Source organism: Cebus imitator, unplaced genomic scaffold (assembly GCF_001604975.1).
Source record: "Cebus imitator isolate Cc_AM_T3 unplaced genomic scaffold, Cebus_imitator-1.0 Scaffold101, whole genome shotgun sequence".
Taxonomy (NCBI): Eukaryota; Metazoa; Chordata; class Mammalia; order Primates; family Cebidae; genus Cebus; species Cebus imitator.
In genome coordinates, this window is record NW_016107416.1 from 415709 (window position 1) to 430644 (window position 14936).

Genomic DNA, 14936 nt, shown 5'->3' on the forward strand with positions numbered 1-14936 from the left:
AGTCATTCTCGTTATTGAGGAATGACCTTGTGCCAAGAAACATGGATATGCACTGTCCCGAGTAGCCCTCTGCTGGGCGGTATTCACCCCTTTCATAGCAGAGGAAACAGATTCAGTAGATGTGATTTGACCCAAGCCAAGCAGATAGCAAGCTTGCAGAGATCAATCCTAAAATTCAAGTTGGTCTGAGCTGCCTTACCCCCATCACCCTGCACCCCTCAGGGTCCCTGAGGCAGGCAGCAGATGAGCCCCTGCAGGTGGAGCTGCCTAGGCTGGCCCGGCCTGGCCTGCACCCTGGGTCAGGACACCGATCCCTTTCCCCTCCCAGCCACATAATTTCTGGGACCCAGTGCAAAGTAAGAATGTGGGGCCTTTGTTCCAAAAGTATAAAGAATTTAAAGACAGCCACAGCAGAGCATTGGATGGAGTGTAGGGACTTTCTACGCACCGGGCCCTGTGTGGCTGCCCTTCCCAGCCCAGGAAGGTAGTCCTGTGCCCAGCCCGTCTCCCCTCCTGGCAGGCCCAGCCTAGCCTGGCCCTAGGGCCTGAGGATGGCAGAGGGGGACGTGGGGTGGGGGTGCTAAGAGCTCAGTCTCCTCAGCTGGTGAGGGCCGGGCCTGAGGTTCCCATTCTGTTCCCCTCTGGGCTGCCCCAGCTCCAGCACTCTAGGGTTCACCTACTTCTGAGTCGCTGTGCCCATGGCCAGGCCCTGCCCGAAGGGTCCAGGGGCAGCATCACTCTCCAGCTGGGCAGCAGCTTCATGTCACAGCCCTGAGTCTGCCTGTGTGTCCGGCGTCCACACTTCCTTTGTCCACCTGTCCTCTTCTCTCCCTCTTGGCTCCTGCTCCCAGATTTCCAAAGTTGCTGGACCAGTTTGAAGCCTCTGCAACTCCCCAGCACTTTCCTCTCCACCCTCTCCTCCCAGAACTCCCCAGGGGGCTGTGGAGACCAAGCCCCACCCCTTGCACACACAGCTCCATGGACACTCAATTCAACCCAAACCACATAACACACATAGAGAACGAGGTGGAGAGCAAGGTCCCAGATCCACAGTAGCATGAAGGGGCCCACACACCCAGATCTGATGCGGCCTCTTATCAGCCCACAGAAACACAGGTCCACGTCATGGAGGCCTGGCTCCACACCCGGTCCTACTGACAGCTTAGGGGGTTTCTTGGGCCCTGACTCTCCTCCTGGTGTCTAGGGGTTCTCGCCTGAGTAAAGGCCAGGGAAGATGGGGCTTCAGGCAGGTCCTGGAACAGGTAAAGGATGGAAGGGGCTGAGTGTAGCTCCCAGGAAAGCTCAAGTGGCCAGGGCCTGCCCAGGCACCTCCATTCCCCCCACAGCCTACCTCCCTGTCCCCTAAGTCTGAATCCCCTCCCAGCCCGCTACTACTTAGCCTGAGACTTGGCCTGAACCTCTTCTGTTGTCTAAGTTTTGGTTTCTGCATCTGTCAAAGGGGGATTAGATTGTCTTCCTACACATGGCTCATGTGCAAAATGAAAGTTGTTTTTTTTTTTTAAGACAAAGACTCGGCCGGGCGCGGTGGCTCAAGCCTGTAATCCCAGCACTTTGGGAGGCCGAGGCGGGTGGATCACGAGGTCAAGAGATCGAGACCATCCTGGTCAACATGGTGAAACCCCGTCTCTACTAAAAATACAAAAAAATTAGCTGGGCATGGTGGTGCGTGCCTGTAATCCCAGCTACTCAGGAGGCTGAGGCAGGAGAATTGCCTGAACCCAGGAGGCGGAGGTTGCGGTGAGCCGAGATTGTGCCATTGCACTCCAGCCTGGGTAACATGAGTGAAACACTGTCAAAAAAAAAAAAAAAAAAAAAAAAAAAAAAAAAAAAAAAAAAAAAAGACAAAGACTCGCTGTGTTGACAGGCTGGAGTGCAGTGGCATGATCTCGGCTCACTGCAACCTCCGTTTCCCGGATTAAAGCTATTGTCCTGCCTCGGCCTCCTGAGTACCTGGGATTATAGGCACCCACTACCACGCCCAACTAATTTTTGTATTTTTAGTAGGGACAGGGTTTCACCATGTTGGCCAGGCTGGTCTCCTACTCCTGACCTCATGATCCATCCACCTCGGCCTCCCAAAGTGTTGGGATTACAGGGGAGAGCCACTGTGCCCAGCCCATAAAAGTATTTCTAAAAATAGGGATTAGAATGTTCTGTCTTTCCTCTGAGGGCTTGGGCAGATCAGGGACACTCACAAAGGTAGCTGAAAGTCCTGGTGTCACCGATCTATAGTTCCCAGACCTGGGCGGGGCCCAGGGCTCCTTTACTAAGGAAAAGGCCCCAGCCAGAAGAATGTCCAGGGAAAGCAGCACTGAGAACGAAAATGTTGAATCTGGCTGGTCAAAAACCCAGGGCCCAACCATACCAGCTGGCGTCAAAGGCAGAGTGTGGAAAGTGAACAGCTACTGAGTGTAGACCCGGTGAGCTGTGTGCTCTGGGAGGCGCAGACAGCATGGCGTGGCTGGAGTAGGTGTGCCACAAGGCGGCCTGCGTGCAGTTTTCCTTGGTTCTCATTTCTCATGATGGCTCTGAAGACCTGGGATGTCACTGAAACCGCCTTTGCAAAATTATGATTGAGACAGTGAAAGAGATCTAATTTAATCAGCTCCATCTTGCTTCTAACCTCCAACCTGTGCTTCTTCATTCCTGTGTGAAGGCTGAACTCACCGTGGGAGAAACTTAGTTTTTCCTTTATAGTTTAAAACAAAGACAAGAACAGCCATTTCTCAAAGCAGATCTCCTTCTCGCCTGGGGACTGGATTGCTTTTGTAGGACTATTAGCCACAAGATTAGAAATGATGGTTTAGGAGTCATGCAGCTAGAGGCTACAAGATTCTGACCCTCTCTAAACTGCTCCTAAGATCAGTGCTTGAGACACTTTGCAGACCCTGCACTTGATGGATCAGCTGGCACCGCCCAGATCGATCTTGTGGCTCCCACCTAGGAACTGACTCAGCACAAGGAGACAGCTCTGACTCCCTGTGATTTCATTCCTGACCAATCAGCACTCCTGGCTCACTGGCTTCCCTGCCATCCACCAAGTTGCCCTTACAAACTGCTCCCCAAATGGTCGGGGAGACTGATTTGAGTAATAAAAGTAGACTCCTGTAGAGCCAGCTCTGCATGGATTACTCTTTATTGCAATTCCCCCATCTTGAGAAATAGGCTCTGTCTAGGCTGTGGGCAAGGGGAACCCCTTAGACAGCTACAACACCACGCGATTGACGGCTCTCTCTTACCTCTGGAATTTGTAGGGATGTATATTTGGCCTGCTGTAGGAGGGATGTAATATTGTGAAATATATATTTGGTCTTTGACCTCATTTCCTGGAGTATAATTTAAAAAATCTTAAAATCCCCAAAGTGACGTCTTTTTGTGTGTTAATGATTGACTGATGGCTGGCAGCCCCTAGGGTAGCTTCAGGACAGGGGCTGGTCACCAGAGAAACCAAGGCAGGATTTCAGCCCCCCATCCCACCCTCGCCAAGGGAGGGCAGACAGGCTGGAGTGTAAGTTGTTCACCAGTGGCCAATGGCTTAATCAGTCATGCCTGTGTAATGAATTCTCCACAGAAACTCAAAAGGACAGGGTTCAGAAAGCTTCTGGATACTGAACACGTGGAGATTCCTGGAGGGTGATGCATCAATTGAGGGCAGCTCCGAGCCCATTCCCCATACCTTGCCCTGAGCATCTCTTCATCTGTATCCTTTGTAACATCCTTTATCAGAAACTGGTAAACATTTTTCTCTGAGCTCTATGAGCCACTCTAGCAAATTAGTTTAACTCCAAGAGGCGGCTGTGGGAACCTCATCTTGAAGCCAGTAGGCCAGAAGATCCAGAGGCCTGGACCTGGAACTGGCATCTGAATGGGGGCAGAACGGGGGACTGAGCCCTCAGCCTGTGGCTCTGCCGCTGTCTCCAGGTAAATAGTGTCAGAATTGAATTTTGGAGGGCACCCAGCTGGTGTCGGCTGCAAAACTGCTTGCCTGGTTTGTGTGGGGAAAGCACCACACATTTGGTCACAGCTGTTTTCTGTGTTGTTGTGTGTTCGAATAGGAAAAGCATTTTGAAGGCCGGGCCCAGTGGCTCATGCCTGGAATCTCATCACTTTGGGAGGCCAAGGTAGGCGGATCACCTGATGTCAGGAGTTCAAGACCAGCCTGGCCAACATTATGAAACCCCGTCTCTACTAAAAATACAAAACTTAGCTGGGCATGATGGTGGGTGCTGGATGCCTGTAATCCCAGCTACTTGGGAGGCTGAGACAGGAGACTTGCTTGAACCCAGGAGGCTGAGGTTGTAGCAATCCGAGGTCACCCCACCACAGTCCAGCCTGGGTGACAGAATGAGACTCTGTCTCAAAAAAAATTTGCGAGTGTTTTTTTTTTTTTCTCAGAAAGGCTATCAGCAGAAATACCAATGTCTGTACTCCCAGCCCTCCAAGCACCTTTTGCAGAGAGAAGAAGTGAGGTCACTGGGTTTTATTTGAGTCCAGAGGGGAAGGCCTTGGCTCCCACCCAGGCCCCAGTGCCCTGAAGCTAGAGGAGGGAGGCAGGGTGGCAGCACAGAGCAAGGCTTTCCTGCCCTCCTGGCCGCCTGCAGACAGGGAGTGGAGACCTTCAGAGCAAGCCCAGCTTCCTTCAGAGGAAGGCACACTCTGGGACTAGAGTTCTTCTCTTGTGTTTGACACCTCCTCCGAGCAAGCCCTGTGGGGTCCCCCACACAGCAATGCCTCCAGAGCCCCTCGGCCTTGTTGGTGGGCTTCATAGATCTGCTCTTCTCCAAACTCCCCCAAGTAGTGAAAACAGGTCCTGGAGAGCCTAGGGGAACCCAGCAGGAGGCTCAGACACTGCCCAGCCCACAGTGGGGCAAACCAAGGCTTCAGAAGCTTCATTCTATTCCCCAAACCCCAGGCATCACCTGGTGGGCCAGGGGCCCCCTGTGACCATCACGCTGATGCTTGGCTCTTGCCCCTTGCTAAGTCCTGGGCCTGTGAGGTGTTTCACGTGGTCCACTTCTCGAACTCCGTAGCTGGTGGCAGTGGGGAGAAGAAGAATACAGCTTTGGCAAGGAGAGACTCATCTCCACACCAAGCTGGACACGCTGGGCGTTTGCAGAATTCAGAGAGGGAAAGCCTTTGGCCCAAGGCCACTGTCTGCTGGCTACCTGCTCTCCCACCCACTTGCTCTCAGCTCCAGAGCCCAGACTTCATCCCAGCCAGACCCTCTCTTGGACCAGAGTCCTATGGTGTAGTGGGTGAGTGGGAATCTCCACCCACTAGCTCTGACCTTGGAGGAGGGAGGTGGAGGCAGAATTGGCAACTCACTCCTGCCAGTTCCGAGAGCAGCTCCGGTCCAGGACATCCAGGTAGACAGACTCGCTCAGCTCCCGCTGCCCCCCAGAGTTTGGGGAATGAAGTTTGGTCTCTGCCTTTGCTAGATTTTGCCACATCTGGAGCAAGGAGGGAGTGGGAGCCAGGGCCTCAGGACTGCTGCTCAGTTAGGGGGAGGTGGGGAGGATACGAGCTGAGTCTCTGGGGAGAATGAGGCAGCAAGGGAGCCGTTTGAGCAGGAAGCACCTGTGAGGCCGCTGCACTGCCCTGCCCCCGCCCCCAAAGCTCCCTGGGATTGGGGTGGGGGATGGGGAGGAAATGCTGAAATGATAGGTGAGGCCTGGACACTGGGGCCCCTCCTCCAGGCCACATCTGCCCAGTGGCACGTGCCATTTTATTTTATTAATTAATTTATTTATTTGGGACAGAGTCTCACACCATCCATCACCCAGACTGGAGTGCAGTGGTTCGATCTTGGCTCACTGTACCCTCTGCCTCCCAGGTTCAAGCGATTCTCCTCCCTCAGCTTCCTGAGTAGCTGAGACTACAAGTGTGTGCCACCACACCTGGCTAATTTATTGTAACTTTTTAGTAGAGACAGGGTTTCATCATGTTGGCTAGGCTGGTCACAAACTCCTGACCTCAGATGATCCACCCACCTCAGCTTCCCAAAGTGCTGGGATTACAGGTGTGAGCCACCTCGCCCAGCCGGCACATGCCTTTTTTTTTGTTTTTTGAGATGAAGTCTCACTCTGTTACCCAGGCTGGAGTGCAGTGGCATGATCTTGGCTCACTGCAACCTCTGCCTCCCAGGTTCAGGCAATTCTCCTGCCTCAGCCTCCTGAGTAGCTGGGATTACAGGCATGTGCCACCACACCCAGCTAATTTTTGTATTTTTAGTAGAGACGAGATTTCACCATGTTGTTCAGGCTGGTCTCGAACTCCTGACCTTGTGATCCACCCACCTCGGCCTCTCAAAGTACTGGGATTACAGGCGTGAGCCACCGCGCCCGGCCACATGCATTTTAAACCACAAGAACAAGGAAAGAAAAACTACAGCCCAATCTTCAATAGCACCTGTACTCCCAGGCCCCCCACCCCACAGAGACACTGGCATGCAGGCATGCTCAGAAGAGGTGTGTGTGGACCCAGACACACGAATACTCACATGCAGGCACTCACATGTGTGCATGTGCACCATGTAGACATAGCCAAAGCCGCCCTGTTAGGTCTGGAGAGGGAGTCCAGACCCAAGGATGGGCCTGGAAAGGGAGAAGTCCAAGGGCAAGTGAGTGATTCCCTGTGGTCTCAAGATACTATGGACGTGTCCCAGATTGTTTGCTCCCTGTTAGGTGGGCAGATGGGTAAACTGAGGCATGGAATATAATGAAAGGCTGTGTCTGTGGCTTGATGCCAGTGGTGGGGATTGGGGATCAAAGGCTGGTGGTGGAATGTGAGGTGGATGGAAGGGTCTGGCATGAGAAGGGGTGTGGCAGGGCAAGGTGACAGTGGTGAAGGACTCACCTGGTAAGCCACAGCTCTGCAGGCATCACAGCGCAGGTGAGAGGGCATGTGGGTTGAGTACTTCTCCTCATCGTCCAGTTGTGGGGCAGTGGCTGTGAGTGGGGCCCTGTCCCCGAGTCCCCCTGGGATGGCCCAGGCTCCGAACAGCAGCAGCAGCAGTGACAATGACAGCCTCATGGCCCCAGGAGCCAGCTCAGCAAGTACAGTCTGTGGCTGGCGTGCAGATGTGTGTGTGCTTGTATGGTATGGGGACCGCCACAGAACACCTGGCCTAGACCAATGGGGAACTGACACCTCACCCCTCCCCTTCCCCTCCCATTCCCTCCTCTAGGGCCCTGGAGACGCCACGTGGACATGTCCTCTAGCTGGACCCTGGCTCTAGCCATCTAAGCTCCATTTCACAGATAGGGAGCAATGAGGCAAGGAGGGGGGTTGGGCCTGGGCAGGAACACATGGGGGCTGATACCTCCCACATCCTGTGATCTGGCTGAGTGGCAGGCACTGTGCTGAGTGCCTTGTGGGAAGAAGTGGTTGACTGCTGTCATCTGTTTTTGTCTCAGTGATGTTTCTGAGAAATGAGACTGTCATGTTTATTCTGCCCCTTCTGACACAAAGGCTCAGAGAGGTGACAAATCCAAGGCCACATAGCTAGAGGGGCTCTGCTGAGAAACCCAAGCCTGATTGACCCCAGAGCCCCCTGGCACTCAACCACCAGAAGGAATGAGGTGTGGCTGTGAGCCTTCTGGGAGGCAAATTCAGGGAGACAGGGATGCTGCAATGTTTCAAAGACACACATGGCCTCCTTCCCTAACCCTGAGGTCCCCTTCACCCAGGCCATACCCAGGCATGGAAGGGCACTGTGGAGGGTGTTGAGAGGCAGTGGCAGGAAATCAGACATCTCACACCAGTTATTTCAGTCATCACGGCTCCATCGTCAGTGATTTATTACACACCGCAGTGAGGTAAGGCACCTGGGGTGGCCCCCAGGGCCCTCCATGCCATCAGAGCTGGCATCTCAGCCAGAAAATGGCCAGGTTGTTCTGATACATAGTTCTCCTAGTCAGCTTCCACTCCAGGGCAGAAGGCAGGGACTGCGAGGGACACGGGCCCCCCAACAGGCCTGGAACAACAAAGGCATCCATCCCCATCCCTGCCACTGCTTCTAATGGAAACTGCCCTTCCCAAACTCATCACATCACACACCAGGCTAGCAAGGGCCAGCCATTTCCAGTTCACAACTACACACAGACCCCAAAAAAAACAACCCCCAACCCAAGCAAAACCCCTCAACCCCCTCAAAAGCCCCCGGAAATCAAGGCAAAAGAAAGGCAAGACCCGGGCCCCGGCCCCTGCCGGGAACGGCCCGGAAGGCCAACCCCCCCTCCGGGCAATAGTGCCAAAACCGGTAACGGGGGAAGGAAACCGCCAAAAACCTCAAGGCACCCCGGCCAACCCAACAAGGGGAACAACTCCAACGCCAACCCCAAACCAACCTTCAACCAAAACAAAGGGCAAAAAGCCCCCGGGGGAAAAAAACCCAAACAACCCCCAACCTCCCAAAACCTCCCAAGAACAATTCAACCAACCCCCAAGGGGGGGGGGGGGGCAGAAACCCCAACCCAACCCAAAAAAAAAGCCACCCAACCCCGAAGGCCAAGCTCCCCATCTTCCCACCCCAAGTTCCAGGCTCACCCCTCCCCCAGGCCCTCCCTGTATTACTTCCTTGCTTCACCTCCACCTATTGCCACCACCTTAGCTCCCTTTCTCAGAGCCAGCCTGGACCAGGGGCTGCACTGGCCACTTTCACCCGGGTAGCATCCAGGGCCAAAGCTCAGCTCCTCTTCCTAAGAGCAGATTTGACAGCCAGAGTCCTTACCACTGCCTCACCAGGGGCACTGGCCGGCCCCACCTCAGCTGGGCCCGCCACCAGGGAGGCCAGACAGTTCCCTTCCCTGTCTCCTGCTGCTCCCGTTCCTGCTGCCCCGGGGAAGCCACAGCACTTCCTCTGATTGGCTCCTGGGGACAAGCGCCAGCGATGCCTCACTTTCCCTATTTGCCTGCCTGCACATACACATATACACACCCACACACCACACCACACCACACCCTGGGAATACCTGGGAAAGGGATACATAATTTTGTTGGGGAAGGAAGTAGGCAACCGCTTCCTGGGTGAGCTCCAGCTCCACTAGCCTCGGGGCTCAGATTCCTTCTCTGAAGATCGCTTCCGGTCAGACGACCGGCTGGGATGGGTTAAAGACAGAGTGACAGGTGATGGAAGGAGAGGAGGGTAGGGGCTTGAATTCCAGAACCTCCCAGGCCATCTAAGGGTTCCAACTCCATGGGTATCGGGCTGGGGCCTCACAGCGGGAACAAGGAGCCTTGCCGGGCTGAGTAGGATGCGAGCTGGAGGGCGGCGCACAGAGGAGCAGAGGAGGAGCAGGGTTGGGGGTCCCGCTCACCGGCAGGTAGTAGGTCCCGTCCAGGGGCCCTGCCTCAGAGGCCCACGGTAGCTGGGGGCTGCCGAGGGCCTGCGGGCCCGGGGACGGTGGCAGGGAGAGGCTGGGGATAGGCCCATAGGCAGGCGGGTAGAGGCCGCCCAGCCCCAGGGCCAGAGGGGTGTAGACGCGGTGGGGCAGCCCGGGAGATGAAGGCGGCAGCAGCACCTCCACATACTGCCCACTCTCGGGGTCGAAGAGCACCCTTAGCCGAGGCTGCCGCGGCGCCTCCACAAAGTAGTAGCGGCCGCTCTCGGGGTCCACCAAGATCTTCCCTGGGGGCGCGGCCCCGGGCGGCCTGCGCGCTCCCTGGGAGGGGCTTTGCGGGGACCGGTCCGTGGGAGGTGCCGAGGCAGCGCGAGGCTGGGCGGGGGCCATCCTGCCAGCTGTCGCCAGGTGCTCCCGCGGGAGTGGCGCCTGGACCGGAGCCGCGGGCTCGGGGGCCTTAGGTGGTGTCTTCGGTTTGGGTGCTATCCCAGGGCTCGGGCTGGGGTGCACCTGAGGGGAGCTGGGGCAGGGCGATGGGGCCCCTGCTGGCCCTACGGGGGAGCGCTGGGATGAGCAGCGGTCGCCGCCTAGGGGGCTCGTCCGACCTTCGCCGTCGGGAACGAGGCGCTGGGCCTCTGCTTCCCTGTTCTCGCCGCCTGGGCCGCGCGCTCGCACTCCCGGGGTTACCTCGGGCCGGCGACCCAAGGCCAGGGCCCCAGGCAGGCGGATCTCTGTGCGCTTGAAGGGCTTCGCGGTGCTGTTCTCTGCCCTCCGCCGCAGGACCCCGTTGGGCTGGGAAGCGTCGCGGGGGACCGTGTCGAAGGACGGGTCTGGAGGCTCGTAGGGGTGCGGCACGACCGGTAGAAAGTCCTTGATGAAAACCGAAGTGTAGTGAGCCGGGGCTGGGGGCCCCAGCGCCGGCAGCTCTTGGGTCTTGGATTCGCCGCCCTCCTCCCCGCAGGTGTCTGCAGGAGGCGCAGGCAGCCCCGAGCCTGGGGTTCCCGCCGGGAAGCTTGGCGCCTACGTGGTCTTCACCAACTTGCGCACGTCTCGAGGCCGCGGAATGGCCACGCGCGGGCGTCCCGAGGCCGCTTCCCCAGGACCCAAGACTTCTGGGCACTTATCGGAGTCCAGGGTGCCCACAAGGTGACTGCCGGGCGGCTCAGGTGCTGCCACCTCTGGGGAAGGCTGTCTGCCTCCAAAGGCAAGATCAGGAATCTCCCGCGTGGATGGACTCTGCACCTCTGTTGGTTCTGGAGTCCCCAGTGCTGACGGTGTAGGTGGTGCCAACTCCTCCTGAGTTAACCCATTCTGAGCTTCCTGACTAAATACTATCGATCGGATATCCATCGGATCCCACGTCTCTTGGGGCGATGGGCTCCAAGTTTCAATAGGACGATCTGGCGCCTCCCACGGCAAGAAGGCCCGCGGGGACGGGCTGCTACGTGGCTCCACCGCATCCCCAGCTGCCGAATGTGGAATCTCCCACCGGGAAGGGGCTTCGAGGGATGGACCCCTTTCTCCTGCAACACACTGATTCCACTGGGAAAGGGTCGGAGGGGAAGGGCTTCTGCTGACAGTTTCCTCGACGGCGGGATTCTGATTTTCCCATGCGGTGGAGGCTTCAGGGAACGATGGGCTACTCACTCTCTGAGTAGTCCGATCCCACGGGGACAGGTTCCGGGGGGACGGGCAGCGAGGACCCCGTACAACCCCATTTGGAGCCTGCCATGGCGGGGACGGGCTCCTTGGCCTCACAGCCCTGCTTGGAAACTCGGAGGGGACCCTACACTCAACAGGCGGACTCCGTGCCTTCTGGACAGTTCGATCCGGCGTTTCTCTCGGGACCCGAGTCTTCCGTGCCTCCTGGATCTTCTCCTCTGACTGAAGGAAGATGCTGGAGCTAACAGGACCCAGAGGCTCGGTCCCGGGAGCAGGCTTGTCGCGCCGGATTGCGCGCTCGCGGAGGCTGGGCCACGGCCTCGGGGCTTTGGCGGAGGCCAAATTATCTTGTACGCGAAGTGGCCGAGACTTAGCCTTTTCCAGGACCACGCGGCTGCTGCGCGCCGTTTCCCGGGTCGCAGGATCGGACGGCCCCGTGGGCCGGAAGGTGTTGCTGCTCAGGGCCGGGGCCTCCGGGCTCAGTTTTCTGGCCAACGCTGTTTGCACGAAGCCCGCGGCGGCCTGCAGGCAGCTCAGCGACTCGTCCAGGGAGCCGGTGCGCAGGAGCAGCCGGGGACGAGGCGTGCCAGCCGCCCGTAGGGGACTCTGGGGCCGGGGGCGCAGCTCGATCTGACGCTTGGGCACCGTCCGGGGCCTGACGAGCCCGGCGCTCTCCTCCACAGCCACCTCCACACACTCGAACTGCGCTGGGGCGGCAGGACTTGGCCCGTGGGGCCGCAGCTCTAGGTAGGTGGCCCAGCGGGAGCTACCGTCGGGGGCCTGGGACTGGCGAGGGACCGGGGCGGGAGACGCTGGCCCCGGTGGCAAGGGGCTGCTGAAGGCCGGCTCCGTGAGTTGTTGCGCCTCGCTATCCTCTGCGCCAGAGCAGCCGAACAGAGGTCCGACGCCGAAGATGACTTCCATCTCCCCCGACGGCAGAGTGCGCAGCTGGGGCTGGGGTGGCCGTGGGCCGGAGCCCGGGCCTCGAGGGAAACCCGAGCCGGGCCTGTGGCACTGGCGGCTATTCTGGGCGCTGACGGACAGGCGAGGCTGCGCGCCCGCCCCCCGCCCAAGGGCCACCCAGGGCCAATTCGCCGGGCCTTCCGCGTCCGGCCCAACGTCCGGGGGCTCCGGAGAACCCGGAGCCGTGTGGTAGGAGCCTGACGAACCGGAGGAGTCCTGGCGCCGTGCGGGGGCCGCGGGCAGCTGTCTCGGGATCCCAGGCAGGGCTGGCGGGGCGAGCGCGGTCAGCATGGTGGGGCCGGACGCCGCGCACTACCTCCCTCGCATTCGCCTCCGCTGGTGGCGCCGGCACTGTCCCCGCCCCGCCCAAGGATGCCGTGGGGTCACCGTGCCTTAAAGCGGCCGCGTCCACTCCTGAGCCAGCGGCGCCAGCAGCAGGAGAGACCTGGGTTCTGCACTCTTCCCTCTCCAGCCTCCATGTCCTACCGACCCCCTTCTCCGGCACAAGCCAGAGCACCTGGTGTGGGCTCCAAGCTTTGGCTGACAGGCAGGTGAGGGAACGGCAGGCCCACCTTTTGAAGCCCTGGAGCCAGGAGTTAGGTCCAACTCCACCCATCACAGGTGAGGAAACTGAGGCCCAGCAGCGATCCGACTGAAGTCAGGCACTGCTGTGTGCGGTTCAGTCTGTGAGCCGGGGAACCAGGCCTTCAGGCTGGGCGACTCAGGTAGTACAAGCAATCTTCCCCTCAGCCCTGGGTGTCTTAACATCACTGCAGGGGACCCCCATCGCCATTGCTGGCCTCAGCTAGAGCTCCTAAGGGTGTATCCACCACCTTCCTTGACCTCAGTTACACTCTCCCCAATCCCCAACCTTCAGTAGAGTAAGCAACACTGCTAGAGGCCTCCCTGGCGCCTCAGGGCCCCAGGAAGGTGCTAACTCTAGCTGGACCCATTGCCCTCAGTGAGACCTATTGGAAGAGGATGGAGTGGACAGCTCTAGCTTTCAGTCTGCCTCAGCTCCTAGAACAGTTCCTTGATACCAACATGGAGTCCCATGGGAAGCTTCAAAGTAGCTTGTGGTCTCAGCTGCAAAGCCCCTGGAGGTTAAGAACAGCCCTGTGCTCCCCAAGATACTCACAAGGCCCTCATTTCAGCCCCCGTAGCCTTAGGACCTGCTCTAGAGACAGGCGCTGTGGGGAGGCAGCCACCACCTGTCATTGTTTTACAACAGTGGGCACCACTTGCCCTGAAACTTCTGGCTTCAAGGTCCTGCTATGACTCAGGCCCCAGCTGGCCCTGGAGCAAGAGCACTGGCCCCTCCTGTGCACTTAGCCTCAAACTGACCCAGGACAGGCTACACTGGGCTAACCTGACCCCTGAAGTGGGTCCCCTGCCTGGGTGTATCCCCATGATCACCTGGGGGACACTCAGTGACAGCTTCTGAAAGAATGTAGCCAATCCATCCCATCCAGCCCTGCCTGTGCAACTTGAGCAAGTCCAGCTCCCTTCCCAGATTGTTTCTCCACCTGAAAACCAGCACAGCAGTCTTTTCCCTTCCTCCCATTGGTGAAGCTCCCGTTTGTTGAGGGGAGGTATTAGCAGGTACAAATTTGATTTGCAGGTATAACATTATTTTTATGTGATGGAAACTGACTTCCCAAATTCCTTGTAGTTCTGGAACACCCTGTCTTTGAAGTTTCTGGTCAGGGCTTCCTGCCCTGTAGTCAAGTTGAAAGAGTTAAATTTACCAAGACACTGAGAGTGGGGTGTGATGTTACTGGGTAATAAGGGCTGTTTATATAGGAAGGGATTAAATACCCAAAGAAGGGGTGGTGCCTACCAGACAACAAAGACCTAGCTCCTCCCCTAGGCTACAAGTGCCTACCCTGTGGACCCCTGCTACTACCCAAGAGGGAGGGAAGTATCAGGGGCTAGAGGCTGGGGACTCTCAGAGCAGAGCAGAGCAGGCAGAGGCTGGCGATTACAGCCAGAGAACAGGAAGGCAGTAGCCATTTTATTTTTCCCTGGGATGCTGGTGGCTGCGGGCCTGACGCATTCCTGAGGTTTTCTTATGCTTCTGGTCCAGCACCTGGGCCATGTAGCTCTCCTGCTGCTTCTGGATCCGGAAGTCGGACATGTGATTCCTGCAATGGAGCCGGCTGGTGGTAGGCTGTGGACAGCCCAGGGCAGGTAGAGGCCAGAGATCTGGCTCCTCAGTGTCGTCAACATCCCCGGCCGAGCCCAGACCCCTCACCTGAAGATCTGCTTCTGCTGGCTGATAACTTGCTGCAACTCTTTAATCTCATTCTCTTTGCCATTAAGTATATCTTCTTGCTTTACAATGTGAGACTCAATCTCTGTGGGGGAGAGAGGCAGGGAGGAGGGGTGGTTCCCATCCCAAGGGCTCCTTCCTGAGATAAGGCATTCCCTCATGGGGCTTTTTGGAGCTTGGCTCCCCACCCAGGAGTTCTCCATGAAGAATTGCTACTACCTTACTGACTGAGTTTATTGTGCAGTCTTGGGGGAGTGCAGTGTTTGAGGATTGTTGTCAATGACTTCACAAGTCTATTCCGGACCAGAGGACCCACATGAGGGCAGGAGAAGGTCCTTAGAGAGAGGTGGGCAGTCCTGTCCAAAGGCAGGAAGATGAATGGCACCTGCCCTCAACTCCTGCAGGTCTTTACAAATGTTGCCTCCTTGGAGAGACTCTCCCTCATCTAAAAATTACATTTCTGCCGGGCGCGGTGGCTCAAGCCTGTAATCCCAGCACTTTGGGAGGCCGAGGTGGGTGGATCACGAGGTCAAGAGATCGAGACCGTCCTGGTCAACATGGTGAAACCTCGTCTCTACTAAAACTACAAAAAATTAGCTGGGCATGGTGGTGCGTGCCTGTAATCCCAGCTACTCAGGAGGCTGAGGCAGGAGAATTGCCTGAACCCAGGAGGCGGA

The 14936-nt window shown here is 57.5% G+C and overlaps 3 protein-coding genes and 1 long non-coding RNA gene across 6 annotated transcripts in view; 1 reads left to right on the forward strand and 3 right to left on the reverse strand.

Moving 5' to 3' along the window:
- The window catches only part of LOC108310064, a 9054-nt gene extending 5274 nt beyond the window's left edge, over positions 1-3780 (forward strand). The window contains exon 2 of the long non-coding RNA XR_001827603.2: positions 3593-3780. This is a non-coding gene — a long non-coding RNA (uncharacterized LOC108310064). The remainder of the gene's footprint in view (positions 1-3592) is intronic.
- Positions 3781-4486: 706 nt separating this feature from the next.
- MZB1 (marginal zone B and B1 cell specific protein) lies at positions 4487-8191 on the reverse strand. The gene is made up of 4 exons (XM_017536716.2): positions 6877-8191; positions 5347-5471; positions 4941-5051; positions 4487-4840 (listed from the first exon to the last, which is right to left on the reverse strand). Exons 1-4 carry the CDS (start codon positions 7051-7053, stop codon positions 4684-4686), a joined length of 570 nt encoding a protein of 189 aa, XP_017392205.1. The 5' UTR covers positions 7054-8191; the 3' UTR covers positions 4487-4683.
- Positions 8192-8530: 339 nt separating this feature from the next.
- On the reverse strand, positions 8531-12293 carry PROB1 (proline rich basic protein 1). The gene is given in 1 exon segment (XM_017536721.2): positions 8531-12293. A coding segment is annotated over 1 exon segment (3078 nt). The 5' UTR covers positions 12279-12293; the 3' UTR covers positions 8531-9200.
- An 86-nt stretch (positions 12294-12379) lies between these two features.
- SPATA24 (spermatogenesis associated 24) overlaps positions 12380-14936 on the reverse strand; it is an 8962-nt gene continuing 6405 nt past the window's right edge. For 2 of the 3 annotated variants that reach the window (XM_037741402.1, XM_017536723.2), the window contains exons 5-6: positions 14242-14344; positions 13962-14131 (exon numbers count right to left, since the gene is read on the reverse strand). In XM_037741402.1, coding sequence (XP_037597330.1) covers positions 14002-14131; positions 14242-14344 — 233 coding nt within the window. In that variant the 3' untranslated portion in view covers positions 13962-14001. Of the gene's footprint in view, positions 14132-14241; positions 14345-14936 lie in introns of all 3 variants that reach the window. The other variant, XM_017536722.2, reaches the window with a different exon arrangement.

Coding starts and splice junctions, on each gene's coding strand:
- MZB1 (XM_017536716.2), bottom strand. CDS start 7,053: ATGAGGCTGTCATTGTCACTGCTGCTGCTGCTGTTCGGAGCCTGGGCC. Junction 5,472..6,876: donor GCAGAGCTGTGGCTTACCAG/GTGAGTCCTTCA, acceptor TCCTTGCTCCAG/ATGTGGCAAAATCTAGCAAA. Junction 4,841..4,940: donor GGGGGCCCCTGGCCCACCAG/GTGATGCCTGGG, acceptor GGGTTCCCCTAG/GCTCTCCAGGACCTGTTTTC.